The sequence below is a fragment of the Pagrus pagrus genome (genome assembly GCF_965226575.1).
Source record: "Pagrus pagrus genome assembly, chromosome: 16".
In the NCBI taxonomy this organism is placed as follows: Eukaryota; Metazoa; Chordata; class Actinopteri; order Spariformes; family Sparidae; genus Pagrus; species Pagrus pagrus.
The window spans coordinates 6,742,622-6,760,847 of record NC_140200.1 but is presented as its reverse complement, the minus strand read 5'-3'; the positions used below and the strand labels follow the sequence as shown (position 1 = coordinate 6,760,847).

Here is an 18,226-nt window from a genome sequence, read left to right as displayed (position 1 = left end):
TGTTGTGTGTGTGTGTGTGTGTGTGTGTTTGTGTGTGTGTGTGTGTTTGTTCATGTACCCAAGAGAGGCTGTTACCTCCCACTGACCCCTGAGTAACTAGAAGAGCTGCTATACGTGAGTGCATGCGTAGGAATCAGCATTGGTTAGAGACACTCATTAAGACCAAACATCCTTCAGTGAAAATACTTTTTATTTTGAGAGAGGCTAAAATTGGACATTGACGCAGAAACTGCTGGGAATCGGTTAATGAAGCTCTCTGGCAAGATTACTGCATTCCTAGAAACGGCTCTGTCTTTTTCGACACTCACAGGTGGTGTCGATGTTCGATTGTTCACGGGTGGCGCGTTAAAATAGCACAGAAGAGGTTTCAACTACATTAATAAATGTGTTAAAGTGTCGTTAAGCTAGCTGACAAACCGAACAGACCCTGAAACAGAGATAGTGAGCAACATGGAGGCTTCATATCAGCTCATACTCCGACGACAGACGAGAACAATGTCTTCACGTGTCCAGTGACAACACACCTCCTCAACACGTTGATAACAAAATATGCCGAGACATTATTACTGAGTTGCTCTGTAGCTTAATTCCTGATTTCAAACCTGCAATCATCCTCAAATGGTGAATATTGTCAAAAATAAAAATAAATAAATAAATATTAAAAAGGGGCACAAGATGTATCATCGATTGGGGACTATAGCAGAAACAGCATGACTCACATTTTAAAGTCCAACTGAAATCTCATTCGGTCTTCCCTTTTTTTAGTCAAAACTAACATCAACATGTTGTTTAGATGTATTGTTAATAGTGTTTTTATTTCAATTATCAAAACAAAGACATAGGGTACTGGGGAGATATCAGAAATTTGGTGTTGAAGAGTAAGAACCACAGCAGCAAACAGTATACGTGATTCACAGAGCGGATTTGCACGTGTGATGTAGCAGACAATAAAATGCTGTTTAATTTCAGTTGGACTTTTAACATGACAGATCCCTGGATTTATACATATAACACAAGATCAATGTGTACATGGTGATTTACTTTTGGCCCCAAGCTAGCACATCACATTCACTTACATACTATTTCAATATTGTAACGTTAATCGACCATGCTGACAAATCAATAGTTTAAGTCCAAGAAATGCCTCAGGTCTGACTCATTTCTTTATGAATTGAATAACTTTGGACTATTGAGCTGTTTTGAGACATTTCTTTAACCTCTGCTAAATGTAATGCTTGGCTTGCTTGCTTATGAGAAAATAATCATTGTTACAGAACTCATTTATCATAACTCTGGTCATACATAGTTAGGGCCTGCTCTGGGTTTGTGAATAGGTTTACAAAAATGATCAGCATACGAATAATTGACTGCATTTCCTGAGTGAATTCAATTAAAATCTTTTCCAGTCGGAAATAGACTTTAAATTTGGTGGCGATAGATTGTTTCCTCTAGATTTCAGTAGCAGATAAACATAACACCTCTTGGGAAAGGGCAGCAATATTGTGACTGCAGGGCAACATGGACTTATTGTATTTTGCCGCCTGGCATTTTGATTTCAACTCACATCTGTGCTGTAGCATGTTGACATTACAGTAACTGCTTCTGTTGGAATTTGCTCTTTGTGTGGATCTCTACTTCTGCTACAGCCTGAGGATCAGACAGATGCACAAACATACATAAACGACCTTTAAAACAAATACTTTACCACTGATATCTAAACCTTTTGGACTTCAGAGCCTTGTTGCTGCAGTACGCTGTTATGTCTTCTTGTATAGGTTTACATCAGGCTGTAAGTTTCAAGCTGATTCTGTGTTTAGCTTTTGAATCGGATTTTCAAGACCAGCACGGTAGATGAGCTAAAAGTGATGAATATCAGCCTCTGTCTCTGTACACAAACCTATCAAGCATTTTATAACTTTGTTTTCAAAGCAAAGATCATTCATTTTACTATAATTGTCTTCTTCTAGTCTTGCTAAATCCTCAGGTTGTGTCTAAACTGACTGTCTGTTACAACAGATTTGCCTTCGTGTCACTGCTACGCGCTGAGGAAGAACCTTGCCCAAAGCTCTTCCAGCGTGTCCTTGAATGAAACCTTGCAACACTTTACAAAAGCAGTTTGATGAAACAGCATCGATCCTAAAGCGTCTCAGTGTCGAGATCCTGTTAAAACTTTATTAGATCTATCTTTGTATAAAGGAGACGGATGATGCAATGGGATTTATTTTTATTGATCCCTGTCGGGAACTTCCTCTCCACAGAGGTCACAGGTCAGGCTCAGCGACAGGACAGCACCACTGGACCTGGTACAGCAGGCGTTTAGCATCGTGCTGACGTGAGGCCTCAGCCTTTTACTGTGTACTATGGTCCATTTTCTAACTACTCTCCAGCGTGCTGCTCAACAAAGTGTCTTCAGAACCAGGTTTGAGTTCCCTCTCTCTCTCTGGGGTGAACCTCCTGAACTCATTAGTGTCCCCCTGACACAAAAGCGCTGTTCACTCATACTGTCAGGAGAGCAATTTACAGAGCAGGACAGAACTGTTATCAGCCTGTAGTTCAGGGTCTTCAGAATCGAGTCTCAGAGCTGCCCCTCTTCAGTGTGTTGCCGCTTAACTCGTCGTGCTCAAAGCTCAGATTATTATGTGACCTCGATATCATTAGCAGCTTCTCCCGCTTACTGTAGTCGCGCCTCATTGTCACCGAATGTGACACATCTAACAGCCGCTCCCCCTGCTCTTCCCTGTCCTCCAGCCGCGTGTAGCCTTTAGTGCTGCCCCGGTTGCCGCTGCTACTGCGGCTGCTGTTGCTACGGTCGAGGCGGGGCCAGCTGGGGTGTTTTCGCTGCTCCGGGCGCACGCTGAGCATGCTCGGCCCGCGCTCCAGGTCCAGAGATTTGGAGTGGCTGCTCAGCATGTGCAGAGAGGAGTTGGAGCCAAAGTCGGTCCTCGCTGCTCCCGGGGAGAGCCAGCAGCCTGAGGTAGAGGAGGGAGCGGGGGAGAGGGAGGCAGAGGAGATAGAGGAGCAGCGGGAGGAGGAGGAGGCGGAGTTGCTCCGGTGTAAGCCCGGCGGTTTGGAGGCCTTGGCAACGGATGCTACAGGAACCACCAGAGACTCCATGGAGCTGAGAGGCTGTGACCTCTCTCCGTCTCTTCTCTCGCCTCCTCTCTCCTCTTCAGTAATCGCCTCCATCTCCGGCTCGTCAATAACACAGTTGTTGAGCTTTATGACCGGGAGCGTGAATGCGGAGATAGAGGAGGAGACTATAGAGCGCGCATGGTGTCCTCCCCTCTCCACATCTCCATCCACCGACCACTGGCGACGCATCGAATCTGAGCCAGCCAACCCGAGTCCCGGGCCGTAGAAGGTGCGATCCTTGTAGAGCGGCGCCAGCAGCCCCGCAAAACTACAATCCAACTTAGCCTGCTCCCTTTGTCTGTGAAACTCCTCATCCCCTAACAGCACCTCCTCCTCTTCTGCTGACCCTCCTCCTGCTCGAGAGGAGAACGCGAGGAGCGAATTGCTGGCCAACCGTGCGTTATCAGCTCCGAAGGCTCGAAGATCTCCAACGTCTCGCGAATAGGTGCTGTTGCGGTGTTGGTGCTGTTTATGCTCTTTCTGCCTGAGGCGATGGATGTCGATGACTGTCGAGTACATGTCTCTCATATGGATTATCTAGTGCAGAGGAGAAATGTATCATTAGTAGTAGCAGTAGTACTTTGGACTGCCTGAAAATAGGTCCTAATACGCATTATAACATATTATTCTATTGATGCAAATGTGTGTGTTTATTTTGGATGTTTGTGACCTTGGAATACATATTTGTCACACAGATTACCTGAAGGGTGGAGGGGGTGGGAGGTGGGGGTGGGGTAATCAAATCAAGGAGAGGAAGAAGAGGACATAAGAGCAGGGGAAATGTGATCAGAGGGAAATTGGAGCGATATGGGGGGAAGGAGGTTGGCAGAAATATGATTTGCATGTTAGTTGTGTAGAGATGATGAATATGGATGACTGCAGTGCGCAGGCCCCATATTTTTTAGAGAGTGGAGGAAGAGCAGAAATGAGAATACAGGGTTGGGAAGGAATATCAACTACATATTCTATTGAGTTAGGTCGTTTGTTTTAGGATTGAAATATTCCTCGCAACCTTTTCTAAAACCAGTTTCTGCATAAATCATGCCTGTGTGTTTATATTTCCTGATGCAGCTCGTTGACCAGCATGTAGACCCTCAAAATACACTGGAAAACGCTTGTATTTCATTTCTTCAGCACTTGATGTCAGCCCTACCTTAGTTTCTCTGTCTCTGTTTTCGTGAAGAATGGCATTAGCACAGATGAAGATGAAAATCCCGATGCCCATGGTGAAAGGCCCGAACATCTTCATCCTCTCAGAGTGACGATGCTGTTCCAGGAACCGCGCAAGAGCGCCCCCAGTCTGCTTGGAGGGTGTATCTACATGTAGGACACAAGGAGGCTCATTTAATATTAGAAGTATGAGTTTATGCACCACGCAGTAAATGCTGCGTTCCAGTCGAAGCCGAAGGTCAGAATTTCCTAGAACCCTCAACCGTCCCAGGTGCACAACGCCAAACGTTACCAAACAACTTGATGTCACACAATTGAACCCAGAGCAGTGCAGCCTCCTTGCATGTACTGGGTGTAGGCAACTTTTTCAAATCCTCCAGGAGCTTAGAAAGTTTGGCAGGCTCAACTCCCTGGTTAATAATCACAGCTAATATAGCCTTGTTGCTGGCAGCAGTTGAGCTCGCCTGGTGTGGCATGTTATGGCTTCGCGTTTGGTCTTTCTTCCAGTAGATTAGAACACGACTTAGATAACAAACTGACGAAAAATAATGATCAAGTGCAGCAGTTTATTGCTTCTGTCTACAAATACACCCTACATCCTCCCCGTGGGTGCCGCCATTCTTGTGTGATGTCAGACAACTGCTCCCTCATGAAGTGGAGGTAGATGGATTTGAGTTTACAAATAGCATTTCCGACTTCTGAGTAACATCCCATACTGTGTCCAGTAGGAGGTGAGACATATTTTCGAGCTCTGAGTTGTCTGGAACGCAGCCTAAGTGTCTAAGTATTCAGGGAAATGACTCTTACCTTGCACATTATGACTAGCGCTGGAGTTAGCCACACCCCCGTCTGTTGTGGCCATCTTGGTTTTATTTCCTTCGCCTGCGGCAGATGTTTGAGCTCCTCCAGCAGTTGGTGTCTTTGGTCCACCTCTCGTCTGCGATTTAGCCGGGGGCATGCTTTCACTGTGTGGCCAGTAACCCAGCGTCGCCATGCCGATCCCTACGGCCAGGATGACCAATCCAAGGAGGAGGAAAAACCCGGAGGCGGAGTAGAGGCGGAGCCTTCCTCGCACAACCACAACATCAGTGCGTCGTTTTCGCTTTCTGAATGAATAGAGGATTGATGGTTTATGGAGACATATGTTTTGCCAGCTTATTTACAGTTACAGGTCTTGCCTAGGTCACAGGAATCAACTAAGACAATCACCTGGGGGCGCTCTCTGGGGCGGCGTTTCCTAGGCCTGCCGCTGATAGGGTCCGGTGCTGAGAGCGGGCTGAGTCTTGGCGTTTAAGCTTGGCCAAGCCTGTGAGCACACCTGCTGCTGCAGTCATACTGAACCTGCAGATACACACAGAGAAGTACGTTAGCAATGAGTTAACATGCGCTGCATGTCCAGCATCTGTTGTGAATGTGCTCGTGCTGCCAGACTACTAAACAACCACCGATGTGGAGCTGTTCCCTGCCAGTTGGTTTGGTCTTTCTTACACACAATCAAAAAGATGCACAGAATGCACATAGACAAAAAACATTAACATTCAAATTTAAGAACAGCTCAGGGATGCACTTCTCAAATCTCCCAAATGCATTGAGTAAAGGAGTTGTAAGACACTTGATATTCAGAGTGCAGCGTCACCCACAGATCCAGCAGATTGAACCAGTTCCAGCTCTATTTATTTTACTTTACACAAGTGTGTCAACTGAAGGACAGCAGTGACTTTTGAGAACACACTTTTACAAGGAAAGTGTGTCAGACTTTGAGCGTCTTTTTAAAGCTTAAGAAAAGCTCTTTGCAGTTTAGCTGTGATACAGATGTCGGCGCACAAAAATGTGCACACCCACTACAAGTCTCCTCTGTTTACTGGGGATGTTGTCTTTGGAGGCCAGACTTGAGGCCAGCATGGGCAGGGATGCGAACGCGTGTGCATGTGTTTGCATGCTGTATGTAGCCATACACCCCTGCAGGATGTTTGTTTGCAGCATTCTTCCTCTGCGTACGAGAGAGAAACTCAGGAAACAAGATGATAGGACGAGCAGAAATGGAAAGCGAACAGAGAGAGGAACGCGCGTCGCTCAGGTTTCTTGTAATCTCTGATCATTTTTATTCATTTCAATTCAAATCAGTCATTTATGTACGTTGTTGTTGCAGCTCTGAAACTGTAAATAGGGCTGCAAGTCTGACATATTATTCAAATGAATCACGGTCTCTGCGCTCACCAGCTGCTCAGATGCCTATTAATAGTTATTAAAAGGAAGTGGGTTTAAAACAAACAGGCCTATTCTGGGAGCCTTCATTTGGGTTTAAATGCCTGTTAATCTGGGGCCACATTAACATTAGCATTGTACCGTTCAGTACTAAGAGGATTAAAGTGACTATATTTGAAGTTAAATTACCACGGTAGAGAATTTGAATGGGCATTTCTATTATTGCTCTTCAGAAGTAGCTGTATTGCTAAAGGCAGAATGTGTTTCTTGTTACTCCAGAACGATGAAACCACAGTGATCAGTTGTGGGTCAGGCGCCATCAGCAGAGTCATCAGCAAACAGCCGTGAAGCAGCAGTGGAAAGTGATAACATTGTTTGAATTGTGGCTTGAGCACCACCTTCAAACGTTTAAGATAACTTGCATCATTTTCTTGCTCCCCCTCACAATTAATATACTCAGGCAACCTCCCACAAGTACAGTACAATATACAGCTCGCTTCAGCCTTCTCGGCTGACCATAGAAAGCTGCCGCGGAGCATTTAAAGAGTTAGTAATCACCAGCCGTAAGATTCTCGATTAATAATATGTTAATGACGGTAGTTATTAAAGGGAGAAAAGGGTATGAAGCAGTCAGTAACAAGTTTTTTTTCAGTGGAATGTGTGATTGTGATCCAAATGATTATTTTAGAAAGTTACTGTGCTGTATTGTTTTGTTAGACTGAGATTGAGATGCGATTGTGTAAGAGGGTATCAAGCCAAGCCGTGTAATAAACCCAGCAGTCCCCTGTTTCACTATCGCGCTTGGCCCTGCTGAACTGTGAAAACAACACGTTCTTCGTCAGAGATCAAGTTTGGTACAACAAACACACCGTCTGGTTTTAAAGGAGACTTATTATACTTTCAAAGTGTTTTCCTTTCCCAGTACATACAGGTTCTTGCGCAATGTCAAAGATCTCTCAAGTTAAAAAGGTTAATATGTCTCCTTTAAAACAGTCACTATTCACTAACATGGGACTCAAACCGAGGATGAAGGTCCTCTGAATGAGCCACCCAGCCGATCCCACGCTCTTTTCATTATGGACCTTCTTGCTCTTTCTAATCCGTTCGTCCTTTGCTCTCATCATTATCGCCCTTTTTGCTACCGCCCCTTCATACGCCAAGGCGAGGTGAACCATGACACTCGCACGCTGACCTTGAGTGAATTATTACACGCTTTGGTGTGAGATTGGGCTGGACTGAGTTTGTGTTTCTTTTTCAGTATTATAATAAAACAGTGTAACTATTTGGCTGCTAATGTTCTGCGCCGTCTGTGTGTGTGTACCTGTATGTATATTTATTAGGATAAATGGATTTAGCATGGGAACAAGAACACACTCATGACCTTCATCTGTCTGTGTTTTAATTTCTCTCTCCCTCCTCGCTTCCATCTCTCTCTCTCTGTTCCTCCATCCAAGAACACACTATCTGTAAATCTCTGCCGCTCTCTTATTCTCACCCTCAGTCTACCGTCTAATGCATTCTGGTTGTGACCCTGAATAATTTTTCCCTTCCCGTACTTCCTTTCCTCCACCCCGGCTTTCTTTCTCATCTTATCTTCTCTCGCTCTGTTTATGTTTCTCCTCCCACTGTCCTCTAAGATCTATTTTTAATCTGTCTCTAATTTTTCATTTTCTTTTATTTGGTTACTTCCCTCTTTCACGCTCCCCCCCCTCTCTCTTTTCTTCTACATATCTCATAGCAATAAAGTCTGATTTAAGCATCAGAAGCAGACACAGCTTTTAGTATTTAAAGTAAGGGTGAATCACAAACAAGACCAGACGTTCTTCCCTCCTACCCTCTTTTTCTCCTTCTCACATCTTAATGTATTTTTTATGTCAATCATCCTATTGGTAATACTGCCGTAGGAGAGTGCTTTACCGCAGATGGTGAATCACACAAGGACAAACACTACCAGCCTCTTTTCTCGGGTTTTTCTGCGCTCCCTCTCACTCTCGCTCTCTCTACTTGATTCTCTCCTTTCACTCCTTGGTGTGCGTCAAACAGGAAACCCACACAGTGTTTCACGAGCAGGGGGAGAGATTCCCTCGGTTTACTTAAAGATGAGAAAGGGATCCATGGGAGAGACAAAAAATAAGTGAAAAGATAACAACAGGAGTACGAGAACAGGAGGAGGAAGCGGGGTGAGGAGGGAGAGGGATACCTGGGTGCAACACTGAGTCATGGCCGGAAACTGAAAGCCTGTACAAAGAGTTTGGAAACAACTGTAAAAAAAGGAGACAAAGACAATAAAGGAAGGCAGAGTGCTGTTTCTGCCAGTGATGACAGGACAGAGGCGGAAAACAAGCCAAGTGCGCCTGTAGTTTTAACAAAGCGGGAGCAGGAAACAAGTGGGGCAGAGAGAACCAAGTGCTGCCGTTACCGACACAGCAGCAGCCCTAACGAGAAACCACTCAGGCTCCGACACAGCGAGGCTCTCTGCTGGGGGGGAGCGTGTCGGACCTGTGCTGTGACCACGTTCGATGACGAGTTCAAATCCAGCAACACCCAGGAAGAACTCATCCGGCGCGTTATGTTTTCCGCCTCCTGCGAGACAAAACTTATGAATAATGCGAAATCCGCCGCTCCATTTTCCACTTCACTGCCGTAATAAGCACTTTCCTAATTAGTCTTTAATGAATGATGAATAAGCCTCCTTGTGATCACCTTATAAATGATTTCCACTGTTTATCTGTGCACGCTCACAGTCAGAAAACGATTACAACAATTTATGATACCTCGCCCTGCAGGGAGCACATTCATCTGTTAATGGAGACACTTAAACATTTAGAGACGCACTTCTTAGACGAGTTCCCACTTTAAAAAACGTCATGCGTTTCCCAGCGGATATCCCCCCCCCGTGTGCGTTGCATCCTCTAGGTGATGTCTTTTTTGTAGCATAATAGCGACAGGTATCTATAGGAGATGTCACGTGACTTATTGTCCCTATAGCAACTACATGTTCTGCTGCTAGGTGACACGTTTCTATAGCAACCACCAGCTGTGTGCACAGGAATGACAGGTAATATCATTAACGCTGCATCCTGTTCACAAAAGGGCCTTTCCCATGAATACATATGATTTATATTTTTATTTCTGTCCACAGATATATATATATATATATATATGTATATACATACTTTTATGTCACAGTTTGGAAGGATTTCACTCTGCTTCTATCGGTTTTCAAAGAGGTGTGATTGAGAGGGGGGAGGAACAGAGGAGACGGCGAAGGATGCCGGAGTCGAATCGGGAGGGAATGGAGAGAGGAGAGAGGGAATTGGCAAGTGGGATGAAATGAGAAGACGAGATGGCGAAAGGGAGACACCAGGATGAACAGAGGGGGTGAGAGCAACAGAGAAATTGGCATGAAAGGTGCCTGCAAAAGAGAAGAAAAACGAATATTTTGCACCCTCAACGTTTACACGTTAGCATTGCATCGGGGGTGCTAATTACAAGTTGTTTATGCAATTTCGTGGTGAAGCTCTAAAATTCTCTCTGAATTCTGCACATGAGAGAGAGAGAAAAAAAATGAGGGAGAGTGTGGAAGAGGAAAGAGGACAGGACAGAACAAGGTGGGAGAGGAAAAACAAAACAAGGAGACGTCAGGTGTGTGGGGGGAGAGTAAAGATAAGAGGGATCGGGATGCGAAGAAGACAGCCAGAGGGGGGGAAGACATGGAGAGAGAGAAGAGAGGAGGTGCTTTGATAACACATAAAAAAAACTCGAGGCACTTTTTTTTTTTTTTCACTCTGGAAGGACGCTGAAAAAAGTTTGTCTCAAGTGACTCACTTCAGTGAACTGTGGGCTAACACGTCATAGAGGAATGCATCTCATACGGACACAAGCAGAGGGAGAAGGAAAAGATGTAATGACAGAGGAATGGGCAGGGGAGATAAAAATGGAGCGCGGTAAGGAGAGAAACATTTGTATCTATTATGTCTCCCATTACAGTTACCGTGGCTCAAGTGTGTTTTGTCATAAACTGCTCTGGTGAGGTTAACTGAGGCCAAATTGCTCTAAGTGTCAAAACAAATTCTCTATCACTGGCTCTTTTTTTTGCTCCTGGTGTGGATATACATGGAGAGACAGACAAAGCCCCCCTGCTGCTCCCCTAAGGTCATCTGCCATAATATCATGGAGCTGAGCGTCAGATAACCACTGCTTTGGCGGACTCCAGTAAGTGCTATTTCAGGCTTGTCAGGGTGTTTGAATATCAAAAGGTATTTTACTTTCTTCTCTCTTGCGAGGTAAATTATACCTGCGTGAGTCAAGGGCAAAGACACAGTGAACAATATGTGATCTTTGTATGCCCTGATTTCAATGCTGCTTTTTACTTGAAATAGGGGGAATATAATAGAGGGATTGTTGTTAAATGCCAGGTCAGATTTAAGTGCTGTATTTCAAAGTACAGCCACACGACTGTGGAAAAGAGCTCGTCCACAGATTGATTTCAGTAGATAAGAATGAATTCAGCGTAACGTTTGACTTTTGTGTTCTTGTTGTAAAGTAAAACCTCAAAACACCTGACTTACTCAGTGGGACAGCTGCTGATACAGATCTATCTGTGGTAGGCCGATGTCAACCGATAATATCAGACAACCGATAGAATCAGTCAGGTTCTACAAAGTATAAACAATATAGTAAAGTATAGCGAGAGTATAGAATAAAATGTGGTATTACATGAAACACGTGACCTTAACGACTCGGTAAGGACACTCCCACACAGAGGTTAAAAGCCTGCAACTCCCCTCCAGTTAGTCAGAGCTGAAGAAGCCTCTTGGATGAGATGTGAGACGTCTTCAAGAAACTGAAACACGTCCAGTTGCCTTCGATACAGCTGACCCGGATGACTGAGAACCTTCATCAACCATATGATAGAGCCAAAAAACATAGAAACAGAGCAGCACATACCAACACAAATCACACATATTGCACAACCCGTGGTTAAAGAAGACCGTGAGCTGCTGCACAGTCCATGCAGCCTCAAGCAGCATTATTTAAAATCTCGAACAAATGAGTTTCTACAAAGGTTAATTTTGCACAGGGGGGCTCTGTATCGCCTGCCAGACGGCAAGAGCTCTCACACGGCATGAAGAATCTGCGATGGGTCAGACGATATCTCCTGTGCTTGCCTGAGAACAGACTTTAATGGTTTACATTATAGTATATTGTATAATAAACTGTAGGGCAGTAATAAAGTGCAAAATAGTATAATATGGTATAATATAGCAGTATTAGTATGGAAGTATGGTTAAGTCGATATAATATAGTACAGGTAGGATGTTATATGGTATAGCATCATATATTACAGTGCAGTATAGTGTAGTTTAATACAATCCAATATGGTATAATCCTATATATAGTATATATAGTATAACATAGGATGGATAGTGGGTTAACTAAGGACATATTTTAATGTGTGTTAAAGTTTATCCTTTTTTTTTTTTTTTGCATGTTTCAGCCCATTACCGACAAACTGTGTACACTTATTATTACATTAATCTGCAGATAATCACTTTACCAGATGGGTGCTGGGAGGAAAATGCAGCTACAAGCAGAGGCAGTTTTAGGAAATCCTCTTAGCATGTGCCTTCTGAAACCCACAACACATCAACCTGTAATGGAAGAAGTGCACACGACTCTTTTTACAAGGTCAGCGGCTGCTTTTTTAGTTTTACAGACAATAAAGCTCTCTAATGCGATGCTTTTTGGCAGCGGAGTCTTGATTGTCAGCTGTCGGTAAAGCCCCGCAGCTTTGACAAAAATAACTTGTAACTTCAGTAGACATGTAAAGCAGGTATTGTCGTTATAGTGGGCTGCAACATTAAAAAACATGATGTTTCTGCTTCTCAGAGAAGATATAAAGGCGAGATGAGATGTGACACGTGGATTAAAACGCATGATGTGCCTTACAGCAGGTGCAGGTCTGCTTTATTCTGTCACAGTATCACTCATTTACTTTTCTCGATCCCTGAAATGGATTTCTCTGTTTGCTTTTCCTTGAAGGTCAGAGGTCAGAGTCAGCTGCAGAGGGGCGCCCCACAGCTGCTTGATCACACAAGGCAACCTCAGTCACTCTGATCCCTGACAGCTGATTGTGTTGCTTTTCATGCCCCCGAGGTCCAGGCACTCTGACCAACCAGTCAAGAGTAACCAGTAGAGCGATAAGCACGTGAAGCCTGACCAGCGCCGCAGCTGGAAATGTTTAAGGAAGAGCCGCCATCTTGGATTGAACCCAGGATTCTTACTGGAGGCATTTCGATTCTGATTGTTATTTCAGAAACTTGTTTTTGTAGTTCGGTTTGTATGATAAAATGAAATAAAAAGGTTATTTGAAAGAAAACTGTCCTTGAATTCATGTTGTTGTCAAATGCAAATCTCCACCAGAGAACACCAGACGCAGATAAAAACACTTCCATCACGCTCTCCCCACACTACAGCACGGTCTGTGCTTTGTGTGTTACTCTGTGCAGATGTTTGAGATGGAGATTTGTGGCCTTTTGTAGTTAAATCTGATATTTCAGTACCCCTAACTACAAACTTATGACCAGCACATCTGCAAGCTGCATTCGTTGAGCTGAAAGTCGTTAAGCTGAATCTAATCAGCACAGACACACAGGTGTTTTTAGTTATTCTGGTTGATTGTGTTGTGTTTACGTCATATAGGGTAGATGGTAGGGATCCATGCTTTTGACTAGTGATGGTTAGAAAACACTCCTGTATCAACACATCTTGGGTGTAATTTTGCTCCAGCATCACACTTTGGCAGATAGGACAACCCATCGCCAGAATAAATGTTGGCACTGTACATTTTTCTGCAAACTACAGTTAAGATAACACTTTAAATGTCTTTATGTTGCAGCTTTACCTTTCTGTTGGTTCAATTTTCTATCTAATGTTGTGACAACACTGTGCTAAAAGTCTGGTTAGGAACACGCTTGAACACGTTTAACAAATTAGAAACTGGTAATCATAGTAATAATCTGATGCGACACAAAGGTGCCCATTAGCGAGGGGGAAACTGTGCTGGGAGTTATATGAGGTCACCATATGACACCCTAACAAGTACCAAGCTTGAGGAAAGTAAGGAAAATGTCATTTAAGCTCAGTGACCACACACACACACACACACACACACACACACACACACACTCACACAGTCCTGAGAAGAAGATCTAATAAGGCAAATAACACCCGTGCACTCGGCCTTGGGTTGTGCAGGAGCTTGATATAGCATGAGAAAACGGCTTGTTAAAAGAGTGATCACATTTTCCCCTGTTGAGTGGGTTTACAATGTTCAACATCTTGTTTCCTACAGTGACAGTGATAAGACATGAGTCACAGAATCGACTGAAATTAAATATACCTGTACGATTTTAGTCTGGCTGGCTCCTGAGTAATCAGATTACATGAGCATGCCCTGACTGAAGTCTTCATCATTCTTGCCATTTAGCTTTTTTGATCGCAAAGTCCAAAGGAAATTGGCTTTCATAGCAGAAGACCGGAGGGAGGAAAAGACCATAGGGAAAAGGAAAAGGAGGAACAAGAATGAGCAAGGCATAAACAGATAGCACGCTCGTGTTAGTGCATCGCTTCACTCCTACAGACTCGCGGTCAATGATGAGTCATCTGTCTGGAGAATATGTCACTTTGTGTTTTCTCGCTGACCTTTCGGCAGCATATTTTCTGATGCAAACACTCGAGTGTCAAATCCTGCACACTCTTCACCGGCTTGTTTGTTTTTTCCTTCCTCATTATTTTGATGATACATGCAGTTTTTTTTTTCCTCGCGTCTCACATCCTTCACACTGCATCAGTGTCATTGCCTCCTGTGATCAATCCAGCTCGGCTCAATTGCATTAAGCCTTGAATTGAATCACCAGATGCTCATGCCAGGCATGTGTGTGTGCGTACTGGAGTGAACCCCCTGTTCATTCCCGCAAAATGACTCTCTCTGCTCGTCACCCGCACTTATCCTGAGGCACGAGCTGTCCCCCACTGCCCTGCAGCAGTGGCACCGAAAACTGGGGTCCTGGGACCTTTGTGGGGCCCGTGTATAGGTTATTAGGACCTTGACACACCAGGCTGACGGTCAACCAGTGTCAGCCCTAGTTTTTGTGGTGTGTCCTGCACAGTTGGCACTAGTCGGCCTTTGGAGGCAGCTTCTTGGCCGACTGAGCGCACAGAATCTGTGGCGAAGTCCATCGGAGAGAGAAATCAGTCTGATTGGCTGTTCAGTGAATCAGAGCACAATAAGAGTAAAAGACAAAGACAGGGAAAGCCCCTTGAGCCTGTTGCGTGGCTGTTTTTTTTTTTTTCATCCAGAGTGGTGTCAAAATGCTACAACGGTTTGTATATCAGCAGTGCTGAGTCTTCCACTTTTCATTTGAATGACAAATACGGACTACTGGAGATGTATGGAGAGGGATTTCCTGTCACGCAGGCACAGAACATACAAGCTACTTGGCTGAAGTCTCTGCGGTGTGTTATATGCGCAGCTTTTTGACCGAGACACAGGCGACGTAACATTCAGTCTTCGTCACCACTAGTTTTTTAATGTCGGTTTGGTGTGTCTTGGCACTTCAAGGTGTAATATGTACGAATTTGAGTTGAACACAGTTTAAAAAGTAGCTAAACTTATAAACAGAATGTGAAGAATAACGCTATTAAGTTGTGACGTTATGACGTGTTTGTATTGTGTTGCAGAAGTTAGCATGCTAACCAGCTAGCCCCTGTCCGTCCCGGTCCAAAGCTCCTGTGCTAGCAGTCTAAAGACCAGCGCTCCCCTGGTTTTCTGAAATCTTCAGACTCCCAGTCTGGACTGCTGGCTGCACAGCTAACTGAGCTAACTAGCTAATGACAGCTACAGTAGGCAGCAGTTAGCTGTTACCCTACTGATATGCTGCCGCCTATTTATTTTCAGAATTAATTCAACGTACTGTACCTTTAAGAGATCATTTAATTCCACTTTCCATAAACTAACAGTTCTCATGTCATTTGACCTTGAGGGGTTCACGTCTTGAATATCAGATACACCATACTCTCCTCACACGCAGCCTTGTAGGATGACCTCTTGTTATCAGGTGGTGGGTTGTGGGCTCACACGTCCCTCTGTGGGAGTCTTTGGAGCGACAAAGTGAAGGAACTGCTGACCCAGGGGTATTTAAACAGGATTATCCAGTTAGTGGATATGTGTGAAGGAGGATTAGCCGATACGTCGCCTGACTTCTCGATGATTCTCAAATTAAGCCACATTTCTGGGGTAATGTGTTTGGCAGCCGCTCGCTACGAGTCATTAGGCTCAGCGAGTTACCCTGCGTGTTCAAACGGCTCTCGAGGTGAGACGTACTCCTGAATGATTCACCAACGTTACTGGAATCACGCTGAAGACAATGAAACCAGATACTCAGCGGCTTTTGTGAACCGTAAAATGTATTTTGCTCATTTTTCCTTCGCTTAGATGTTTGACCTTCAGCGTGCAGGATGATGAATGAGCAGTTTGACACAGGGAGGCTGGTTTTACCTTGAATCTGAGTTTAAAGGCGCACTATGTCGTTTTAGTGAATACATTTTTATCAGAAGAGAAAAAACTCTGTTGACTTTTTATGCCTAAATAAACAAATAAAACACAATTTTATACTGTTGTACCTTGATTATATGTGGCGGACCCTGCCACCGTTCTAGCTTCAAACAGTGTTCTATTTTAACAGCTCGTTTATTTACTCATGAGAAATCTAAATATTTCTGAGTTTTAGTACCTTACTAATATTGTAAATACTAAAATTCTGGGTTTGAATTTCTTCTCCAAAACCGCTTAATGCCCCTTTAAGACGTGCGTGCAGGAGCAGGCTCGCTTGAATATTCGCAACGCTTGAAAATACAACTTACACATGCACCGAGTGTAAATAAAGTGAGAGACATAGTGTATTGTGCCCCTCAGTGTCTGGACTTTCAATGCGAGAGAAGGAGTTGATGTCATTTTAATAAATTTAATGTACAGTGGGTAGTTTAACAAATGTCTTGAGGGGATCTTTAAATAAAGTTTGAAGGGTTTTCACTGGAAATGAGCATTGACCGTTCATTGATGACCTTTGACCTGTCTCTGAAGGCATACATGTTGACATCCTCCCTTGTTAGGCTGCTACGAGGTTAGTCATAACACAGATACAGCAGGCAGCGGTCATCTCTCAACCCTGGCACAATGAAACGATCATGGTGTTCCTTCTCCGGTCAATCAAGAAAAGACACACTGACACATCATACACTACCTCAGATGATATCACAGTCCTGTCCAGTAAACAGCAGCAATTACACTCGAAAGATGGCAAGATGTAGCCATCATGTTAAAACTTCCCCGTTCATCAAATATTGAAGGAAACCTCATTAAATATGGATGTAAATAAAAAGATAGACTGTAGAGCTGTCGACTTGGATTGACTCAAAACGAGCGTTTGGGAAGTTGGAGAGGTCAAACACAGCTTACCTTCGCAAAAAGCAAGAGTTTTCACCGTCACTGTGCCATTAGGCATGGAGGGGGATTAGGCTGTAACCTGGGGGGAAGTAAAAAGCCATCTTCCACTTTGAAGGCTACTTCCACTGAGATGCCATGCCGGAGAAAATTCAGATGACAGGAGGGAGAGTTCAGCTCCAAACAGCGGCACAGCCGAGGATCTTAACGGAGACAGTACAAGGTCATTATCACAGTTTGAGTTGGGTCAGCTGGCTTCAAAAGTCTCTCTGTAGATGACTCTGTTACGCGCGGAGCACGTTTTTACGCCATATGGAGACAATATGCGCGCCGGACAATGAGGGCAGCGAAACGCGCTCCTAATTACGACTGAAGGAAAATCCCTGAACACATTCCTCCTTTTTTTAAAAACTCGTAAAAGCTCAGTTTGTAGTTCCCCAGCGCAAAAAAAATACTCCTCGTCTCGTCGGGGAAAGACAACAAAAGCCGCTGATGTGATGTCCCTCCGCGTAAAACTCGCGCTCTCTCGATTCTCGCGTCCAGAAAAATAAAAAAACCCAAAAAAACTTGATATCACGTCAAAAAATGAGGGGAAAAAAGACGCAACTCTTCTGAAGAAACCTCAGCAGCAAGTCACCGCGCGGTAAGAAGAAGCGGCGAGCAGCGTAAAAGCGTGTTTTTATTCCTCTGAGCCGGAGAGAGACGAGGCAGCTCCATCCAATTCCTCCAAAGCGCTTCTACGCTTGTGGGAATGTGAGAGGCTTTCACTGAGGAGTGTGCGTGTGCGTGCGTGAGAGAGAGAGAGAGAGAGAGAGAGTAAGAGATGGGGGAGTAGCACTGGGAGGTGGATGCGTCTTGCGCGTGTGTTTGGAGGCGCCGTGCCATGCTTTTCTTGCATGTGCAGGGCGCAGACGATTAGTGGGGGACGACTGAGGGTGGAGGAGGAGAAGCCCCTCGGTGATGCTCAGCTCCGAGGAGAGATCAGCTTGTTGTGTTGAAATGCAACAAGCAGCAGGATTGTGAATAAAGTATAAAGGAAATACAACATTCCTGCAGCCAGAAAATGCAGTGTGGGAATAGTCTGGCATGACTGACTGCTTGTGTTGTTCATGTAAGATATGCAACAACTGGCCAGATGTTTGTTGTTATCAGAGCGCCATGTTTTGGTTCAGTGAGGGGAGCAAAAAAACAAAAAACGTTGCAGATGTTGCC

General features: G+C 44.4%; 1 protein-coding gene and 1 long non-coding RNA gene across 8 annotated transcripts in view; one reads left to right on the top strand and one right to left on the bottom strand.

The window, feature by feature from the left end:
* Window positions 1-18,226, top strand: part of LOC311271777 — a 61,849-nt gene that overhangs the window by 38,440 nt on the left and 5,183 nt on the right. For 2 of the 6 annotated variants that reach the window (XR_014624475.1, XR_014624476.1), the window contains exon 4: window positions 12,553-13,042. The exons of 1 other annotated variant lie outside the window; for it this stretch is intronic. This is a non-coding gene — a long non-coding RNA (uncharacterized lncRNA). Of the gene's footprint in view, window positions 1-12,054; window positions 12,199-12,399; window positions 12,465-12,552; window positions 13,047-18,226 lie in introns of those variants that run through there. 3 more of the 6 variants (XR_014624473.1, XR_014624474.1, XR_014624477.1) reach the window with 3 other exon arrangements.
* On the bottom strand, window positions 168-17,783 carry tmem200a (transmembrane protein 200A). 2 transcript variants are annotated; one of them, XM_084377616.1, is made up of 5 exons: window positions 17,030-17,783; window positions 5,512-5,643; window positions 5,110-5,408; window positions 4,286-4,449; window positions 168-3,669 (listed from the first exon to the last, which is right to left on the bottom strand). In XM_084377616.1, exons 2-5 carry the CDS (start codon window positions 5,634-5,636, stop codon window positions 2,563-2,565), a joined length of 1,695 nt encoding a protein of 564 aa, XP_084233742.1. In that variant the 5' UTR covers window positions 5,637-5,643; window positions 17,030-17,783; the 3' UTR covers window positions 168-2,562. The 2 variants fall into 2 exon arrangements, with proteins under 2 accessions (XP_084233742.1, XP_084233743.1); XM_084377617.1 differs by lacking the exon at window positions 17,030-17,783 and adding an exon at window positions 9,343-9,698.

Excerpts from the sequence above, each read along its gene's own strand:
- tmem200a (XM_084377616.1), bottom strand. The coding sequence starts at position 5,636 with ATGACTGCAGCAGCAGGTGTGCTCACAGGCTTGGCCAAGCTTAAACGC. Across the intron at positions 5,409-5,511 it reads GCCCCAGAGAGCGCCCCCAG|AAAGCGAAAACGACGCACTG; the intron begins GTGATTGTCTTA and ends CTATTCATTCAG. Across the intron at positions 3,670-4,285 it reads ACAGAGACAGAGAAACTAAG|ATAATCCATATGAGAGACAT; the intron begins GTAGGGCTGACA and ends CCTCTGCACTAG.